This window comes from Pararge aegeria, chromosome 19 (assembly GCF_905163445.1).
Source record: "Pararge aegeria chromosome 19, ilParAegt1.1, whole genome shotgun sequence".
Lineage (NCBI taxonomy): Eukaryota > Metazoa > Arthropoda > Insecta > Lepidoptera > Nymphalidae > Pararge > Pararge aegeria.
The window spans coordinates 6231578-6254172 of record NC_053198.1 but is presented as its reverse complement, the minus strand read 5'-3'; the positions used below and the strand labels follow the sequence as shown (position 1 = coordinate 6254172).

Sequence of the window (22595 nt, the reverse complement as noted above, 5' to 3'; positions counted from 1 at the left end):
ATACAATACAAAGCAGTAATGGGAACTTGGTCAATAGATCCGTTATTGTAATCGATTTAACTGTCATTAAAATCTGATCGACTTTTCTTGATTTAAATTATGATAAGCTATAAGACAAACATTAATATTTGTAGCAAGATAGATTCAATAGTATTAGTTAAAAAACTTTGTATTGAATCTTAGTTCTTAAACGGATAATTTAAAAAATGAATAATCTAATTCCTTTGTCGAGTTTCATATAAGTTTAACGTGCTGTAAGATGCAAATTTTCTTTTAAACACGTACAAGTACGTGTCTATAAATAATGCTAATTCCTAGCCATTAATAAGTACTTCAGTTTAACATAAACGAGTTATAAATAATTTACATACACTGTGTACTGTGCAACTTTTACTTCCACTTTCTATGGAGAATACACTTCTATTACAGCTGCAACTTTTCTAGATATATAAAGTTAATAATAATAATTTCTTTTAAAAAAATGAAAAAGAATAAATGATAGACAAAGATCAATTTCTTTAATATCTTTACCCTCTTCTATAAAAAACATTCTATATGGTTTATTTGTAATACCTTATATTAAAAAGCAATTGTCAATTAAAATACCAGCGCAATAATCGCCAATCAACAAATAACTAAGCGTTCACAAACCTTCCTATTGTGCTAATACGTTAAGCTTGGTCATATAGTAACGACCTTAATCTTCACGGCTATCTCAAACTAGGTCATCTAAAGGACGCCAAAAGCTCGAACTGCACCAACCGGTTAATTTGTATACGTTATAGAATCAGCCCCATTCACAATGTGGTATTGACCGACATTACCAGACGCGATGGCGTTCGTACGGTGTGTTTCGTTCTATACAATGATCGTAGCTCTCGCCAATACCTACTCGTATATTTCATCAAAAATAAAGTTGTTAAAAGCCCTGATTTAATGTTACCACTCGACTTATCTTACGTTCTAGATAGATAGATTACTGCCGTATATTGATATATTTATTAAAATTCTTGTCTATCAAATCAGTATATTTTATATCTTATTCAAGCGGTATATAGGCATATACAATTATGTAAGCTCCTCAATATAAGTTATTATCGGCATCATATAGATTATCAAAATTAAGCTTAATTTGCTATACTCACTCCTGCAATAATATACCCTCATTGAGGGTATATTGCCCTCATTCAGGGTATATTGCCGAAGATCTGTTTTATGAGCTCAACGCCAGGAGGATCTTTCTGTGATATTTTGAAAGAGTGAAACCCTTAAAATACCGATGACATGTCGTGCTAATGACTAACATCGCGTTATGCCCATACAGTTGCGTAAACTGATCGTGTATCCGGCTACTTGTATAAGTATATGATTACCAACAGTTCCCATTTCGGTAGGATGTCCCGATATCATATTTTTGCACTGTGACGATTAATGCAATTATTTGCCAAAGTTGGCTAATGCTCATTATTTTACATTTTTAAACTATTCTTTATAGCCATCTCCGTTGACTTGACAAAGACTTGATACAATTTGTAGACAAATATCGAGTCTACATATCATTATGTTTAATTAATCGATTAATCCACAATTTATATTTAAAATAATATATTAATTTAAGATTTAAAAACCCACTCCTTTTAATATAGTGTACACTATTGTTTGAGCGAGTTGTAAAAAAAAACATTTAATACGCCATTTTTTAGTGGCGGCCATCTTGGACTTGAAATTAGTCATAACTTAAGAAAATTTAAAATTCATAGAACAATTATTATTGAAAAATTATTAAGTATGTGATGTTTATCATAACATAAATATATATTAGATGTGTATTTTAATATTTGTTAGTATTAAATATTCGTGGGTTCCTTATTTCAATATTGTACGTATATTCGTTAACATTCATTTTGTCTTTACTTTGACCTTAAGTTAAGAAGCAGTTAAAGTTATAAGGCCAGCTTTGCACCTGAGCAATTTTTTTGTGTTTTAATGAAATAAATTTAGATATTATTTTCATAAAACTAATAGGTTTTTTTTTAATTCCAAGAATGGAGTGTTATATTTGGTTACCCTACTTCTTGTTTATGCGTGATAGAGCATCGGCTTCGTGCAGCGCTCATCGCTCATAACTCTTAAGGAAATCCGTTCACATCTCAAGTTCAAGTAACAGGTGGACATCCGTGGGAGAACATCCGCGATCTTACATTTTTAAAACCTTTACTGTTTAAAGTGAAATCATTAGCTACTTATGTTTGTACAATTATAGTCATGTTTATCGTCATGTTATAAAGAAAGGTGGAATTAAATGCTTTCGATTCATTCGGTTCCAATGGAATATAATAAAGCCTTTTATTACTGAAAATAAAATCATTGTTAAAAACATAAATATTCAAACTTTTATTTAAAACAAAATGTGCATTATAACTATTTTTCTTAACTTACTTTTTATTTATTTATTTAAAAGGAAGCCAACGTTATATACAATGCCTCAAATTTATTATAAACATAATGGTAATATTATGAATTTTCATTGTACTTATACCCCACTAACAGGCTAACTCTGCATGCATCATGAAATATAGACGTTCTTCAATATGAAGAAAATAAAACTTAAGAGATAAATTTAAAAACTAAAAACTAAACTGTTTATTTTAAAAGTTTCGCAATTCAGTACGCTCTTTGGACGAAGTCCTCCTCCATTCCTTTCCATGCATCTCTATCACGTATAAAAATCATCGCTTAACCTAATTCTCTACCGTCCTCTAGATCGCTTCCCTTCCCTCGGATTTCAATCTGTAACTCTTTTTGCCCACCGGTCTTGCTTTTGCACGCACACATGCAAATCGAATGGAACTCCATTTTTCCAAACGTATAGACTAGACTGTAGACACGTCTCCATGATGTCAACCGAAAAACTCTTAGCTTCTTCTATGCATCTTATTACTTTGGTGTTGAACACTAGATAAAGCTTACTTTTCTACTTGACCTCAAAACACCTTCACTTTTCCCAGCTCCTTTCGATCAAATCAAAGCTTTTAAATGGAACAAGGTCAGTGAACAATGGTGCTCAAGACGTTGATGCATGGTGATGGCATCGCGATGTTATAGATAAGTGTTATTGAGGTGTAAAGAATTATAATCCTAAATATTGTAAGCAGAAGATTCATTTTTAACTATGCTATGAAGATCGACAATAAGGGACTTCAATGTGAATCTTGAAATTGCATCATTAGAATCGTAGGAGCTAGGAATTGCAGAAGTAATGATTGCGTTGGCAGTGTTAAGGCTTTAGTATGAATGAATACAATTTTATTGTACACCACATATACATATAGTAAAATTATAAAAAAAAATTTAACAAAAAGTATACAATTTGGCGGTCTTATCGCTACATAGCGATCTCTTCCAGGCAATCAAAGGCGTTAAACACAGCTCAAGAAGAGAGGTAGGTGGTGCATATAAATAAACATATATATTATAGTATGTCTGTAATAGAAATCTTTCTATTCATCATCATAAGTACAGGCTTCCTATCTCCACCACATTATGCGATTTGGTAGGTTATCTTTCAATTAGATAGATTTTCAAATTAGCCCTTGACTGCAGTCAAGATGGTAAATGGCTAACCTGTTACGGGTAAATAAGTTATATTAAAAACCATAACCCTTATTGGTTTTTACGCGTACCGCAACGCTTAATCGCCTAGCGGCACGTCTTTGTCGGTAGGGACCACCGTAGTCTCCGAATCCTCGTAAAAGACCAGACTAAAGTAAAATCTGAAATTTTTAATTTCAAAATTACCCAGACCGGGGATCGAACCTAGGATCTCTCACCTTAAAAAACCACAGCGCTCATCACTGAGCTGAAGTTGTCAAAATAAGATTTAATAAAGACTCACTAAAGTTTACCATGTTCATGTTTTTAATGTCACACTTTAATTCATACTGTAATCATGTGTAATCGTCTGTATTAAATGAATTTCTCCCTTTTTAGAAACGTATTAGCTTCATCGTTAAGACCGCCTTTACACGCGTCAAAATGTCGTATCGTCTGTTTTTATATTTATACATACATATTTGAATACAATTTACATGACAGACGATTATGTTATATGATACTTCATCCTGTAGCCAATTTTTTTAAACAATTGATCATTAATTCCCTCAGTATCAGTAAATCTGTCATCGATACAAATAGAAACATTTTAAACTAAAAACTGTGTGTAGGCGAATGAATTTATTCAAGTAGACCAACATGTATATACCTTGATATGATATAGAAAACCAAACCAGCCATTATGAACTTCTTACTAACTTCTTTTTAACGATATATAATTTAAGCGATGTTATTTGAGATGTTTCTTCTCTCCTCCTTCTTCCATTTCTCCTTTCCTAGTTATCAGCTATCTCGGTTATTATCAGATTTCTTAAGTCTAGTTTAACGGGTACATACAACGATAATATTTGATTTGTGGATATTTCGACCCAGTTGCATGGATCGACGGGACTCAATCGGGAAATATCAACAAATCCAAAAATATAATCGTGGTATGTACCCGTTGAACTATATTTAAGAAAAGTTGATTGACCACGAAAATCTTAGTGTAAAATCTTTAATTAACAGATTTCCTAAGTTCGTTCTTTCAATAACAAAGTATTTTTTTGTAAATTTCGCGAAAACGGTTTCTGGTAGTTTCTATGGATTCATTCAAAGGTGTCCGGGAGAAAATATTCCAGGTACTATCTCCAGAATGCAAATTATGTTTAAAATTTGGGGAACATTGTTGTAGTTTTTGATCCATAGATAATATCAGGTATGGATTTGTTTATTACCAAACAACGGTTAACTGAAGGAATACTTACGTAAATCTTGTCATTGGCATAATCACAAGAAACACGCATGGCGGCGTTTGCACTCAGCATTCGCGACTGGCCTTTTTACATTATTTGTATAGCATTTTGAAAGTATGGGCCTCCGGGCATACTGAGAGATATGAATACTTTATCATACCTCATGTTCGGAAAATTAGGGTTCTTTGTAAAAGTATGTTGAAAAACTAGTTCTAAATTTTTTTACGTCTCCAACTTTCAACTCTTTGCAACAGCGATACTCATTACAATAAGGTCTCGAATACTCTTACTATAAAATGCATAAAATAGTATTCATTACAAAGTAAATAATAAAAAAGCATTCATATCGACCAAGAAACTGCAGAGAAATCGGTGTACAGACATAAAAAGAGAATCGAAAACTTCCGCCTTTTCTGGAAGTCTGGGATATGGATTTTCTGCTGTACAAACCAACTAATCGTAAAAAAAGGTTAAATAATAGACACAATGGTAGTTTATAGCTAATAACAGGTATACAAAACGTTAAAGAAATGCGGAAGCACTGCAGTTACAGTCGGTGCACAAAGCGACAATTTTCTTGAAACAGAGAATGCTTACATACACTCTTTTGACATTAGCTTTTTTCTATTTTTCCTATTTTAGTTTACCATAAAACTGTATTCGAGACAATACCATATTAATTAGGAGACTCATAAATTAGAAAAATACGTACGGGTGGGTGGGTATATAACGTCTTTGAGTAATGAGTATAGAATAAGGTTCATTAATTCGTTACTATTCGTTGGTTCACGGGGGTGAAACCGCAAGAAAATGCTAGTTTTTTTTAAGCAGGGAAGTAGGTAGTTTATTTTAAATAACTTGCATTGATAAGTAGGTATAACCATCCATCGGTTATTAAATAACGTGTAATTATAGAGTACCACCTACCTGTGTCTGACCAATTTGTGATAGATTGCTTAATGGCCGGCAACCGTCTAACTTCCTACAAAAACGTTGGAGGAAACATTTAAAGAAGAACAAAGCTCAACGGAATGTGTTGATCTTCCTTTGAAAAAAACGGCACTGAGCTCACGACTCGACAACGCAACGGCGGCGGTTCCGTCATTTTTCATATTTTTTTGTTTATTTAAAACAGCGCTTTCAATAGGGAAGATATGTCCTGTTATTTCTTTGCAATTCCTCGTAAACTACCTTTTGCGTAACTACTTACTTCACTATGTATTTTTTATTACTAGTCTTTTTTATTACATATTACAAAACAAAGTCGGTCTGTCTGCCTGGGCGCGAAAAACATAAAACTACCAAACGGAATTTCATACGGTTGTCAAGGTTAATATAAATAAAAACAATTAAAATAAATATTAATTTTGCTTTGTGTTATCTTATCGAATGTAATATGTTATATAGTTTTTTTTCCTATCGGTTTTTTTCACTTGTTTTCATACATTTTGTGTAAAATATAAAAATACTCATAAATAATTTAAATATAAATTTTCTTTATGAATGCATGTGACCCGATTTAAATAATACCTAGGATTACGATATGGTTTCTTCCTGAAAACATTTGATTAAAATATGTTTAAACTCTAAAGGCGTTGTACGATCTTATTTAGAGAATCACTGGAAATCTGATTAGACACTAGATTTTAGTATTAAAATTTGGCAATGCCCACATATGACTCAGCAGTGGAAACATTCTGTTAACCTTTTTCGTTAGAATATGTTACGTTCCGGACCGGTTATTAAGGCAATACCAATAAATTATTGTGAGACGAATACGTTCCTAAGCCGATTAAAAAATAATCTAGGCAATCGTTGTCTTTTTAATGCAGTTACTAGGTCAGATCTTACCTTTTTTTGAATAGGTTCGTCATAATATCTACATATTACCCCCCCACTAGAGAGCACGGGTCTCCTCCCACAATAATAAGGTTTTAGTGTGTAGTCCTAAGAGCTGAGTCAGTACGTATTAGTGGACTCCACATACCTTAGTGCAACGCGCACTGGACCAGTGTGGTGGACTACGGCCTTAACCCTTTCTCATTGTGGAAGGAAACCCCTACTCTGTAGTGGGCCGGCAATGGGTTGATATGATGATGACAATTAGGACACACCTTTGAGATCATAATGGAGAACTTTCAGGCATTTTCTCGCGATGATTTCCACCACCGTTGAAGAAAGTGATATTTTAATTGCTTAAAAAAACGCACGTACCTCAAAAAATCCTCCCACATTGATAGGGGTTTACGCCAAAACGCACATAACTTAGAAAAGTTAGAGGTGCGTGGTGGGATTCCAACTCGGCCCTCCAAAAGTGAAGTAGAAGTCCTACCCACTGGGCTATTTCCAACCAATTCATGATGGTATACGCATACGCTATTAGAAACACCTATGCTATGATCTTTTGACTTTGGCTGTTGGTATCGGTTCTTGCCGAATGTGTACCGACATAATAGTATTTAACCAGAACTTCTTAATTAAGCTGGTTACATATTTTGATCGCAGTCAGAACGGCTTCGTCACGTGATAAAGCACGATTCTTACGCTAAATCCGCGAAACCTATGTTTTTTTTATTCGGTGAAGGAAAAATCCTTTACCAAAAAGTTGCTAACTACTAGGTATGTGCTAGAATTTGTATTATAAGAACGAAACTTTTTGGCGGGACAAATTTTTTATTCTTTTTTATGAATGAGTTTGTTTTGTGGTTTATTTGCTATTTTTTTATGAAATTGTCTGTTATTGTCAGAAACTTAAACTTAAGATAAATCTTTTTTGTATAGACCATTAATATTACGCTACGAATCTTGGGAGCCGAGCAAAAAAAAAAGAGCAAGTAATAAATAAATACACTACGACAATACACACATCGCCATCTAGCCCCAAAGTAAGCGTAGCTTGTGTTGGGTACTAAGATAGCTGATGAATATTTTTATGAATATAATATACATAAATACATATAAAGATAAACACCCAGACACTGAAAAAAAATCACGTTCATCACACAAACATTTTCCAGCTGTGGGGATCGAACCCACGGCCTTGAACTCAGAAAGCAGGTCGCTGCCCACTGCGTCAGCCGGCTGTCAATATAATCATTATGCTGCAAACGTGGTGGTGATCGCTGCGGATGATGGTGGAAGCACGCAAGACGCGGCTGCCTAATCTCCGTTATATTTCCTTAGTGACCTCGTACAACACTCGCGGGAAGTGGAGGTGGTATGTGTTTTGATCTGCCGTCATCACATAGCGGCGCAAAAAGAGTTCAGACGAAGAGATTTCCAGTGCCAAAAATTCTTTTTTTTTTATTTATCAAATAAAACAATCACATTAAAATGATTAGTATAAAAGCACCGAAAAAATCGCAGAGGTTTGTTCTCGGTGCCTATCTGCAACGATAACCGATAGCGGTGGAAAAAACATACTGCTGCATTGTAGAACGATAAGAACTGAGTAAGCGTGTAAGTTTTAATTTATAATAGTAGTAAGTACCAAAATAAATAAATATAAAATTTTAAAGCTGTATAACAGTTATACCAGAGCTTTATAGTAGGCTCTAATAACGATTTATTGAATCAATTTGAATCTTATATTAAGTCAACTGAAGGCCAATTAGCGCAGTGGGCAGCGTTCCTGCTTTCTAAGTCCAAGGCTGTGGGTTCGATTCCCACAACTGGAAAATGTGTGTATGATGAATATGAATGTTTTCCAGTGTCTGGTTGTTTAAAAAAAATATTTATCAGTCACCTTAGTACCCATAGCACAAGCTAAGCTTATTTCGGGGCTAGATGGTGATGTGTGTATTGTCATAGTATATTTATGTACTTTTTTATAATTTCGTTTTGTAAAGTAGGTAGAGTTATTTCAATACACAAAAACACGAATTTAAAATCATGACATAGCCGATAAATAACTTCCTTATAACAAAAATAGTTAAGGCAAAACAACCAGACATTTAAAATAGCAACTAATATAAATATCCAATACATACTAATATTACAAATTTAAGTGTTTATTTGTATGTTTATTATGTTTAATTATCGGTTCGATGACAGACGACATAAAACGAGTCGCTGGAAACAAGCAGTGGACTTCAATCGGCTGAAGTAATAATGATAACAGGTTAGCTCTTGACTGCAATGGGCTTCTGGGGACTGTTAGCGGTGAAGCAGTTATATTACGCGACATCGTAGCGGAACGCTTAACAGCTCAGCGGCACGTCTTTGTCGGTAGGGTGGCTAGCCACAGCCGTACCCTCCCACCAGACCAGATCAGAGAATATGCAGAAATTAAAAATTCCCAAATTGCCCTTTAGGGATCCTGTTAGGGGTGTTTAGCTTTTATAGTTACATTTCTTACCTATTAATACAGTCTTTATGTGTCTCCTTTTTTTGTCTGTTTTAGAATAGAATAGAAAAGTTTTTATTTTCTGGAATATGGGTACAAATTAGGTCTCTATAAAACAGAGCTTCAACATATGCCATTTCGGCGTGCGAATATTTAAAGCACACAGGATTATGATAATAAATTAACAAGTATTAAAAATCAAAATAAAAGAAAATCTTTGTAAATAATAACTAAAACTCTTTCCTCATTCTCATGTAATTAAAATGCATATGTTAAATCATATTTTTTTTTTTGTGAAATAAAATAGTTCTTCTATTCTGTATTTCTTCTTAATATTATAATTAAGAAAGTGAGTGTTAGTTTTTTTTCTCAAACACTCTTCAACAAATTCCAAGAGGTCTGCCGCGCCGTCTCCAAATGGAGGATTACATATTATTCAATATGGGCATCAAATGGTAGGGCTTGACTAGTAGAATAATGTACAACATATCGAAAGTCACTGCTTTTTTAATATTAAATTTTTCAGGAAAATAAAGACTTACAAAACCGCAACAATCCCGCACTAAGACAACACTATTCAATAAGTTTGGTTATACGCCGACAAAGTCGCAGCTATAGCTTAATAGTAAACAGTTCTTAATACTTTTCGGCTCATCCATACAAATCTTTATTCAAAAAAAACTTGTTCCTAAGCACGTATTAACCACGCTCCGACCGCGGAGCGAGACTGTTATGGCTATGCTTAAAAATCACGGACTAACGCGCCATTAAATAACTACGACTATTTGAATTCTAATATTAAGCTCTTTTTATATATAGGTTTTTTTATAATAATAATAATAATATTATCTTTATTTCGGGCGTGGTCCTTAGCATATCTTAATATATATAAATCTCCTTTCACGATGTTTGTCCGCGATGGACTCCTAAACTACTTAACCGATTTTAAATTAAATTGGCACACCGTGAGCAGTCTGGTCTAACTTAAGAGATAGGATAGCTTAGATCTTTAATTATAGTCGCAACTTTATTTTATTGCAAATTATTTGTCTATAATTAATTGATAGTCACATGTTTGATGTTATATATATATATACTACTATAATCATTTAAGGCTTAGCGATACTGAATACTTTAAAAACAAAATCAAACGCAGACGAAGTCGCGGGCAACAGCTAGTTAGTAATAAATCTTAACCTTAACAACTAAATCACAATTTTAAAATACATCTTAAATCCTACTAGAGCCCCCGCTGACACTCGTGTGCATCCTGTCCCACCTCCAGCAAACTATCCACCATACAAGCTAATGTACTGAGCAGAGTATAAATAGGTCGCTCATTGCCGACCCTGCTTCAGTATAAAATTGATATGAAATTAAGTTTGGAAACTACGAAAAGTTTTCATCAAATTATAGGTTAAACTTATTTTATTATGTAACCGTAATTCCCAAAATACTTCCAATCAGACCAGACCTTAGAAAATTCAGAAATAATTATTTCCAAAATGCCGTTACCGGGGTTCCAATCAAGGGCATCTAACTTGTAGCCCCAGCGCTCACCGCTGCGTCAGAGAGACAAGAGAGTCAATATCCAAGGCGGCAATTGGGTAAGACATTTGTATTGAGAATCCTGTACTGTCTCTCTGATAGTGGGGGTCATTTAGTAACTCATTGACTTACGAATCTGAAACGTGGTCGCTTACCATGGGCCTCATAAGAAGGCTATGTTAAGAGTAAATCTCTCTACCTGATTCAATCTTAAATGGAGTGGTGCATAGAAGAACAAGACAGCTCAACGAGTCGCGAAGCTGAAGTAGCCATGGGCGGGACACATAGTTTGGAGAACTGATGAACATTGGGATCCCAAGGTGATGGAATGGTGCTCCCACACTTCTAAAAGCAGCTTCGGTTGGCCCTAATAAGGTGGACGCAAAAAATCAAACTTATCGCTGGGAAACAAGTGACTCAAGACTGAGGATTTTTGAACTCCGAATAGAAAACCTATATGTCCAGTCTTTAATCGGTTGAAGTGATGATTGATGATGATGATGATTCAGTAACTCACTTAGCTCCGTATCACAGTCGGTGTATTCGTGGTTGCAGTCGACGGTGTAGGCGGCTGCGGCGACGGCCAGCGCGCACCACAGCGCCGCTGCGCACGCGGCTCGAAACATCACCGCTCCCGCTCCATCTGCAGACAATATTCATAATGTTACTTACTATACTCTGAGTACTAAGTGTGAGATTTGCTAGCTAAGTTTACTTATTCGAACGCTTGAAATTTAACTACGATTTGCACCATACAAATCGTCGAAATAGCGACATCTAGTGACAGTACGGTTTCCCAGTAACATAACAAGATGGCGCTTCTTTGATTCCATATAAATCATCGTTAACTTTCAATTGATCGAGTAAGTTGACGTAGGTAGAAAATCTCACACTTCTCATTCTGTTCAAATTCAAATTAAAAATTTGTTTATTCATGCAGGCCTATCACAGGCGCTTATGAAGTGTTCATACATATATGTTTACATAATTGTAAGGGGATGGTGATAACTTCGTTCGCCAACTTAAACCTAGGGGGTTGCAAACGCGCCCTGGTTAGCCGGGTATTTTTTTTTGTTATCACCATATTACAGTTCACATAAACAAGCTATTTCGGGAATCAGGAACTGCATGTCATTGGCTCCCGGCACATAGTAAATATTATTGGCAACTAGCTGGTGTCCGAGTAATACGTCCTAGTTGAGTTTGTTTCCCTGTACGGCTAGCCTCAGCAGGAGACAAAAATGATATTCCCTGACAAGCGACAAAATTAACGTGGCCATTCACCAAAGCACGGTAACGGGGACTAGGAGAAGATTACTCCCGTTTACACGGATATGATTTCTACGTTTTTAAAGAGTTAATAGATCTGTGGGAGAAGATAAAATTCCGGATAGATACAATTCTCCTCTAATGCTATCCGATAAAAAGTAGCCTACTCTACCGCCTTTCAATTTGCTCTATACAAAAAATCAAATAAGTGGTACTTTCCCTGTTTATATAAAAAGGAATACGAAGTATATGATCTATACTATTACTATAGTAATTTGTACATTTTACTTGCCACCGACTTAAAAATGTTGTAAAAAATATTTATTTCTTGCTTTTTAATTATTTAAAAAAAATATATTCGGATGATAATAAAACACACATACATATAGAAAATTTGGTTTTTATTTATTTAATTGCAATCGTCCTTTTTCTATTTTTAAATGCCTTGCACAAATAAGTATTGAAAAGTTTGTTTACTTTATAAGTCAAAGTAAGAAGGAGTGTATGCAATCGCTTGCGAAATCAAAATATTCGGTCATCAAACTGCGACGCAACATTTATTTATTCGATGTACTACCTAGTCGAAGTAGGTACCTACCATTGTTTATGTCTCTGGAACTGTATCATTATTCATTGTCGCTTTCGTACGAGGTCGTAGGTACAAAACGTAGGTACATAAAATTGAATAGAGTGAAATCGAATTTAATATTAACATAATTTAAAAATCATATGACATCATTTTGAGACGCGATTGTTCGCGTTATAAAAGGATTTCATTTCACTCGTTAGCAACAAGGGTTATGTAAGCTACTCTAACGTGTTATAGAATACACACAATTATATACTATAGACTAAAGTTTACTATATATAACTAGGGGGGAGAGATAAGAAAAGGGGATCTGGCCACTCGCTCTCTTTTTCCTTCATCTATTCCTGGAAGATGGTAACTTGTTGTGGCACATGTTGTCATGAACAAATAACAAATATATCTTATCACAAAATCTGAGGAAAAAAAGATCCTGTACATGTATGTGTGAAGGAATATTTTCGAGCTTCCGAGTAAATTAATTGAGGTTGGAAAAGTAGAAATAGAAATAAAAGTTAGTGTGCACCCCAAATAATTATTTACTGTATATCATTTTGACATTTTGTGAATGTTATTGTTTGAATATTACCTAGGGCCGTAACCGTTTATCTGTTTCCATACTTCTATGACCCCATTTGAACTTAAATGTAAGCACAGCTGATGTAACTTTGTACAGTTATTTATCTTATAGTATTGACCTCAGTAAAAAGTACTGGAAGAAAGTTTTTTATTATTTCATAGATTTCTTAATACCATACATTATTGTAAGCAATCCGCTTATAAGATCCGACTCCTAGCGACCATGAACTCTGACGCACTATGAGTTTTCATAGTTTAGTTGTCAAGTATATAAAATAATTGAGATAAAACTTAGCATTTAGGAAAGCTGTATATCGCGAGCAGGCCTTTTTATATTTAAAAAAATAAGCACGTTTTATATACTCTTTACGTCTTACGAATGCCATATTGATCAAACAGCGTACACAATGGGTTACGAAATCTTGGGTGACCGATTGAGAAAAACCTCGAGGTGTTTTTTACGTGGGAACTCTGCGGTTCTCAGCGTGGAAACTTCATTAAATACAATTACTATTGCGCGCTAGCAAAACGTATGTATGCCTGTTTAATTGCTTATTGCTTCGACGACAATGTTTTAATGATAAAGCAATAATGTTTGTTTGTCCAAGTTATCTGGGTAATCTGTTTGGAATGGTGCGTTAATTGGTCATGGTATTCTTTTCTATCTACGCTATAACCAATTAAGGCTCATAGGTAGAAAATAGAGACAAAAAATCGAGTTTACTGACGTTAACTTTTTACGTTAAAATTCTTTGGGTAATTGAGTAAACTCATATAAATTAAATTTTTAAGACTCATATTTAGTCTTACTACTTTTTGTGTGTTCCTTATGAGAGCTACGTCGAAATAACTTTTTAAAAGTGAGGATCTATAGTGATGGTTTGTAACCGGGGTAAATGCTCGGCATTTACTGCGTTGCGAATCGAAATAATACTCAGGAAAAGATTACGGAAAATACAATTATATATAATTTTACTGACTGGCGTGAAATAACAGGGCAGGGATCATGCTTGGCAAAATGAAAAATAATTTTTCTTGCAAAAAGAAATAAACTTCAAGAGCAACAAAGATTAATAGTAACTACTAATATCTTACTAATAAGTGCACTCACGAAAGCCACGTGAAGACCATGTGGACTGCCGGTAAAAATTCAAAATTCATTTATTTCAAGTAGGCCTAGTTTATAAAATATCAGTTCGTATACAGGATCAGACTACGAGACCAATCCAATTGCAGCGAGGCGTGCGACAGGGAGATGTTATCTCCCCGAAACTATTTACCGCTGCGTTGGAGGACGTCTTTAAGCTTCTGGATTGGAACGGACTTGGCATCAACATTAACGGCGAGTACATCACTCAACTTCGGTTTGCCGACGATGTAGTCATAATGGCAGAGACTCTGGGAGACCTAAATACGATGCTCAATGGCCTCAGCAGAGCTTCTCAACAGGTTGGCCTACGAATGAACATGAGCAAGACGAAGATTATGTCTAATGCTCATGTTCCGCTTCAACCAGTAATCGTTGAGAACACTGCACTCGAAATTGTTGACGAATACGTATACCTAGGACACACGATCCAGTTAGGTAGGTCCAATTTCGAGAAGGAGGTGAACCGCCGAATCCAAATCGGATGGGCAGCGTTCGGGAAACTTCGTGCCATCTTTTCGTCAAAAATCCCTCAGTGCCTGAAGACGAAAGTCTTCGAACAGTGCGTGTTGCCAGTGATGACCTATGGCTCTGAAACATGGTCGTTAACTGTGGGCCTCATAAGAAGGCTTAGAGTCACTCAGCGGGCGATGGAGAGAGCTATGCTCGGAGTATCTCTACGCGATTGAATCAGAAATGTGGAGATACGTAGAAGAACCAAAGTTACTGACATAGCTCAACGAGTCGCGAAGCTTAAGTGGCAATGGGCCGGGCACATAGTTCGGAGAAAGGATGGACGTTGGGGTCCCAAGGTGCTGGAATGGCAGCCCCGTACTGGTAAGCGCAGCGTTGGTCGACCCCCAACGAGGTGGACAGACGACATTAAGCGCGTCGCAGGTAGCCGTTGGATCCAAGCGGCTCAGAATCGTGGAACTTGGAACTCCCTACAAAAGACCTATGTCCAGCAGTGGACGTCTATCGGTCGATGTGATAGTTTATAATCACTTTTGGAACGTCAAGTCAGTCTGTTTTTAGTGACTCTACCACCTGTTCGAAAGGCAGATTCCACTAAGAAGAGCCGGCAAGAAACTCAGCAGATTGCTCTTTGCCAACATAATTTTATAGTTTAACAATCTTTAGAATTTTTCCGTTTCGTGAGAGATGAGAGCGGAGTGGACTGCTTCCAAGCAGCCTGGTCGTTAAGGAATTCATCAATCGTGTAGTAACGACGATTGTTTAAATGTGTTTTAATATATTGTTTAAACTTAGCTCAAAGTAACTAAATTACTTTTATATATTGTATTGTATCTGTCCTTTTATCAACTTCATCGATATTTTATTAAGTAAAAAAAAACAAAAAAAAATATTGTGTATATTTTCTTACTTTAGTTTTTAAGTTCCTACGGATAAAATAAACGTTTACAAAATAGCGTGAATGTATAGTATTATGCATACTAATGTGACAGTGTGTTGAGAACAATAGCACGTCGTAGCCACGTGGAGTGGGAGTGGTGGGAAGATTAAGTTGTAAAGAAATCGACCTCGATACCTGGCTTCGTTTCGCTTTGCGTTGTGCAAACTGGGTTTATATGGTTGTCTTCATGGCACACTACTATAATTAGGTCTCTTTATTAAAAAATATTTTTTTATTTATTAATAAGACCACAACATCAATTGAATGAATGAATGAATGAATACACTTTTATAGTACACCAAAGAAAAAAGTAGTTACAGAGCCAGAGAGTATAATTCGGTGGCCTTATCGCTACATAGCGATTTCTTCCAGGCAACCAAAGGCGTAAAAGGAAAAAACATAGAAAAGAGGCAGTTGGCACAATAAATAAGATTTTAACAATACACAAATATTTAAATAAAATATATATCACATATAAATTCAAACAAAATTAAACAGTGCTCAGATCACAAATTCTGTCTAGTGTAATTACAAAAATCTATAATACATTCAAAAAAATACGAGAACTAAAATAATTATTAGTCTATAACTATTATAATAATATATTTTTATTTCGTAAATAATCTTAAATCTTTTTGTTTTATTGGTTGATTTATTTTAGGGGATGATATTTTGTAGTATAACAATTCTAATTAACAGCTTTTGAACATGGTTGAAGTTCGTAAGCACCTATAAAAGTCTAAATTTTTTTTTTATAACAACAGTCACCAAAGAATCGGTAGATTTACGAAATTTGTATATTTATATCAAACGACATTAATATTAACCAAATTTAAATCAGATACCTAGGTACCTATACTAGTGTTAGAGTCAGTATACAGATGTAAAAGAAATCGCTAAATCTTATTTAATGGCTACCACAGACCAAAAATGTAGGTAATAAAGTATAAGTATACCAAGAATATTGTTACGTGTAGATTCTATATATTCGAGAAGGTTCTAAAATAATCTAAGATAATGCAAATGCGATGTTAGGTAGGAGTTCTACTACTGGAATTGGCGTACTAAAGGAAAGTAGTTGGTACAAAATAAACTGCTTTATCTTAATGGTATGATACCAACTTAAAACAAAAAATCTTGTTCGATCACATCTCAAATTTAAAAACAATACTACAAACATAAAAACCAAATTCGGACGGACCACCAACGGACTTCAATGACCTCTTTAGACTCAAACACCTAAAACATTATTACATTTCATTTGATTTGATATAATTCAACAAAGACACTGTAGTTACATGGCTATAAAATTTATGAATTTCCGTGCATTTCCATTATCAGAAACCATCTCGAAAGTAGGTATAACCTTTTTAAAAATAAATGAGTTTTCAAAATAGGAAAACAACAAAACAACTGTAACGGATAGGTATTTATCAGGATATAATACAAGGTGATAGAAGCTCCCATTAGACAGATTGTGATTGCTTCGTTTCATGTCATTTACTTTCTATCGTGATATGAAGTCTGATAGTTTTTTTTATACGTACCGATAAGATAAACGATATCGATTCGATAACTTTTAACGAAAGTAAAATAAAACAAGGAAAGTACTAATTGAAGTCACCTCTTTACATATAGCATGGTATATAAAGAGAAAAATATATTATGTGTAAAGCTAATGACTTTGCTATCAAAAATGTCAGCAAATAAAACGAAAGTTTTCGTTCGGCTATAGGTCTCAGGTTGGGAACACCGCAGTAGCACGCGCGTGAGCACAGAGATCCATGTTAAAAGGAGCTTAATACTGAATAGATATAGTATAGTAATAAGTATAATAATACGTATTAATCTCTCTTTTTTTACAGTAAGTTATACTTACTTCTTTTGGCATGTCAGGGAAAAATGATGAGAGTATATTTTTACGATGCGCGCGCACACCGTCACGAAAAACTAACACCCTGAAGTTAGCTATAGTCAACATTTTAGTTTTTCAAAAAAAGTTTTGACAGTGTACCTACACTTTCAATTGTCAGTCTGCGGGCTCATTCCAAAATCTCAAATTTGAATGTGAGTTAAACTTGGTAGTACGATAATGAGATAACTAGATAATGCGTTATAATAAAACTTTCAATGTAAGTATTAAACACTAAATCTATTGTTAGTGTGGTTTTTTCAAAAAATGTTAGAATAAAGCGAAACATAAAATTTCATCTTGTTACTCAAAAGAAGTATTACTTTTAAAGCGTGTACATAAGTACACACACACGTACATAAGTACGTGTGTACACACACACACACGTTAACGTGCTTTCAGAAAAAAATAGTTGACTAATTAATTTTAAACGAATAGATCAAAATACAATTGTCCTCAAAATACAAACCTTCTAGCGGGCGTCGTACGAGGCAACTAATGGAATATAACGAAAAGTGGGCAGTAGCGTCCTTTTTGCGACTACTACTATCTACTGCGATCAGTCTGCACAGATAATGGGCAAACCTTAACATTGTGAGAGGCCTTTAGTGCAGCAGTGGACTATGCTATAGGTTATTGATGATGATTATTAGATAGGAACTTTGGATCGAAACCATTTCAGTAGAAGTAGAAGTAGTCGTATCGTCCCCGTACACTATAGTAAAGACGAAATATTTGAAAAACGGAATCGTGTGACTAGGCAATATACCTACCTATGCATTTAAACCGATTTCTTAAAACATAAAACATTCATTTACTACACGTTTGCAGCTGACTTTCACCGAACATTATTTCTCTGAGAAACTCTTTTTATTTTTACGAATGTGATAATTAAATTAAATGTTGACGTTGTTGTGTGAATGATGGAATGAAATAGCTTGGTGAGTATATTTATTAGTTACGATATGCTTTAAAAAAATTGTAGTTTCCGATAATTTATTAACTATTCGCGTGTGTGCATTAACTAGTAGATGCGGTATACTTACTTTACTTATTTCGTGTAAAGTATGTTTTAAAATTATTTAAGAAATAATAAAAACACATTTTTGTAGAAAATCTATTTTACTTTTATGTTTTTATTTAATTTACAACATATTGTCCATTTTTACAAAATAATAAATAGTTTTACTACGACAATACACACATCGCTAGACCCAAAGTAAGCGTAGCTTGTGTTATGGGTATTAAGATAACTGGTGAATATTATTATGAATAATATACATAAATACTTATAATTTTTTTGTCCTTTCCCCGGGGAGAAAATTGTCTCGGAGACAATTATATCCCCGGGGAAGGATACAAATTTATCTTCTCCCATAGCTTTATCAACTCTCACAGCGCTGGCGCAGAAGTTGAAAATAATATCCAATTAATATATGTGTGATAATAATAAAAAAAAATAAAAAACAAAAAAGTTTATTTGGGTAAATAAAATTACAGTAAACACTAATGGCTGGAGCCTTCTTTTAAGGGTAGTACTACCCCTGTGTCAGAAGACACCGCTCTTCCAGAGCAAGAAATAAACATAAAAACGAGGGTAGGTATACAAACAAAAATATTTGTTGATATTTGAAATAATAGACAAGTTACATAGCAGATAAGCTAACTAAAAAATAATAATTAAAGAAAAATGACATTAGAATATATTTAAAGTGCAAAGTAGTTCGCGTGCGTGCTTGTGGGTATGCGTGTGTGTTTGTGGGTGTTTGTGTGTGTGTGTGTGTGTGTGTGTGTGTGTGTGTGTGTGTGTGTGTGTACCTCTATAATTATACTTTATATTAATTTTTATTATACTTAATATTAAATTATGCGTTTTAATAACGATTCAACTTCATTATAATTTAATGTTAATAGAAATTAATATAAAATTTCTGTAAGTATCCTAAATTATATTATTAATAATAAACTTCTACTATTCCATGTTCCCGTGCTTTAGCAGGTGGACGCGTTAATTATATCCCTTGTCGGGGGATATAACCCGGGGGATATAATTTTTATCTCCTGCCTGTGCTATCCGTACTGTAATGGGTCGATAATGATGATCACTCTATACATCCGCAAAGTGACGCTTGCTCAGAAGTATCCAACATCTCTGTAATCCCCTGACCTTAACTTTAATTAATAGACGACATAATTTATCGATTTATCTAATCAACGTAGCTAGTAGGTTTTTAGAACGCAAATAGAATCAACATCCGTTTAATGAAACAAGCAAATTAATAGATGAAATATTATAGAGGCAAAATATCTGCATATTTCAAATGCCTATTCTCGACATAGGAATGCCATTAGCGACCTGCATTAAGTTTTATATCATCAATGATTGCAAGCAGAGAATGCACAATAAATTGTTGTTACTATACACAAAAATTGTTACTTATCATATTCATAGAGTCAGTCATCAGTAACTTTTTACAAAATCCAACGAAATCTAGAGTACGACGCTCTATGGTCGAGCGTTTGTATGTTCCACGATTCTATAACGTGCTGTGTAGGCAGTGGCGTGCATAGAGGGTATGCACAGGGTATGCGGATGTTATAAAATGAAGAAAATCTCCAGTACGAGTTATAAATACTTAACGGTAGGCTTTTGATAACTCTTACAATGCCTATCCTTAAGTTTTTTATAACTCGTACTAGAGATTTTGTTCATTTTATATCATCTGCATACCCTGTGCATACCCTCTATGCACGCCACTGGCTGTAGGTGCTCTTTTTTGAAGGTATAGTATACATGGTAAGGTATACATGAAACATTTTGCGAGATCAAAAAACAGGCACAAACATTAGGCCTGTGCCTCAGATTAATAAATAAATAAATATACTACGACAATACACATTTTTATGAATAATATAAATAAATACTTATAATAAACATATAAACGCCCAGACAATGAAAAACATTCATGTTCATCACGTAAACATATTCCAGATGTCCTATAGATAGAGCAGCATTTTGCAGATGCCCTGCAAAATGCTGCTCTATCTATAGGCGAAGGGTTTCCACTAACCATCAGATGAACCATCTGCTTTTTCCTACAGTTAGGTATTACTAAAAAAAGGCCTAAACTTCTTTAACAAACATTATTTCCAATGCTAGAGTGAATGTGGGGGCCAATTGTATCCTAACGGTTTTGAAACAAAAGGATTCTGTTCAAAGAACGAATACATACATCCTTGTGTTTACTAACCATACAAAATTCATAACCGCGAGCTTGCGGTTGGAAGAGAATATCAAAGAATCCACCGAGCGAGTCGGAGATAGAATAGGTTTACATACAGAGATGTTATCAGGATTCAGGACTGTACGGTAGGTAGGAACGTTTGTGCGACACCAAGATAAATCTGATTACAAATTGGGTATCGGGTATTTGGGTATTGGGTATTGGGTAATCGGTGTTTCTGCGGAACTAATGTATGGAATTATATCAAGAAAGTAACGGGGCAACGGCAAACTGCGACGTCGCTAATTTTACAGTAATTTTATGTATTGGGTAAATGATTAAATGTGATAACTATAAATTCATATTTGTTTTAGATTTTTACAAATGCGCTAATAATTAATATTGAATTAATAAATAGTTTTAAAGAAACAATTAAAATTACGGAAGTCTGCGGATTGAGTTGGTGGGTATTTTGATATCAATACGGGAGTATTTTCGATACACTTCTGTCCTGTATGGACGCGAACGATGCAAAGATACCTCCCGGTGTCTTAGTCGTTATCACTAATTCTTATCAACTGAATATTTAAGTAATAGATGCGTGGGCGTACCTAAGATGGGCAGCTGTCCAATGACAATCTCACAGAAAATGTATAAAACTTTCTTAAAAAATGTATAGCGGCCAAGATGCAGACCGACAAACAAAAGTAAAAAAGGCTTTGGTATCGATGATAGAGGGCCCTCTAAAATTATTCACAAAACAGCCGCGGACGATCTGACCTCAAAATCGTACTTGCCTCCCTAGACTAGAAGCTGGGTACGCCCAAGAATAGATGTTTCATAAAACTAAAGAATAACACTAAATCTGCACATGAGTATGATTGAAATTAAACAACGTGAAACAGAATTACGAAATAATATTGAGGGATGCATACGTACATTTAATATGGAATCACCCTGTGAAAATATTCAATCAAAAGGAGCATATTTATTTTTCCATACTCGTGACAACCCTATTGAAGATAAACGACTGACACTCGCACAGTACCTACGCTACGCAACGTGTACCTAATAAAGGGACAGGAGAGTTAGGCCTGTTTCTGATTTTTTTCAGTAAAAATGTATTTAAAAACTATTAGATTTTCGGTTTCGCAGATAAATCTCAGAGACTGTTCATAATGTACGTCTCGAAAGCCTAGAAAGTTTAATTTAAGAGTTAAACTGACTTCAAAAGGGGAACCCGTTTTCTCGCAAGTTGCAACAAATATGGGCACAGACCAGTATGGGAGTATGAAAAGACTTTCCTAGACTTTTATTTTGCCTGGTACTGGACACATACGCGACTGACAAAAACGGAGTTCAAGGATAAATATTGAACAGGAATATCCTACCATAACATCTTAATGCCTTAATAGATTCTGAATTATGGGTTATCAATAGAATCCATGCACTGGCTTTATACAGAGTCATCATCATTATATCAACACATAACCAGTCTTCTACAGGGCACGGTTCTCCTCCTACAATGAGAAGGGGTTAAGGCCGTAGTCCACCACGCCAGCCCCTTGCGGATTGGTGGACTCCACACACTTTTGAGAACATTATGGAAAACTCTCAGACATGCAGGTTTCCTCACGATATTCCCTTCACCGTTGAAGCAAGTGATATTTAATTGGTTAAAACGCACATAACTTGGAAAAGTTAGAGATGCGTGCTGGGATTCC

General features: G+C 34.8%; 1 protein-coding gene across 2 annotated transcripts in view; it reads right to left on the bottom strand.

Annotated features, from left to right (window-relative positions):
- LOC120632050 (putative epidermal cell surface receptor) overlaps nt 1-22595 on the bottom strand; it is a 54367-nt gene that overhangs the window by 18178 nt on the left and 13594 nt on the right. For both annotated transcript variants that reach the window (XM_039901814.1, XM_039901815.1), the window contains exon 2: nt 11258-11383. In XM_039901814.1, the coding sequence (XP_039757748.1) occupies nt 11258-11366 (109 nt within the window). In that variant the 5' untranslated portion in view covers nt 11367-11383. The remainder of the gene's footprint in view (nt 1-11257; nt 11384-22595) is intronic.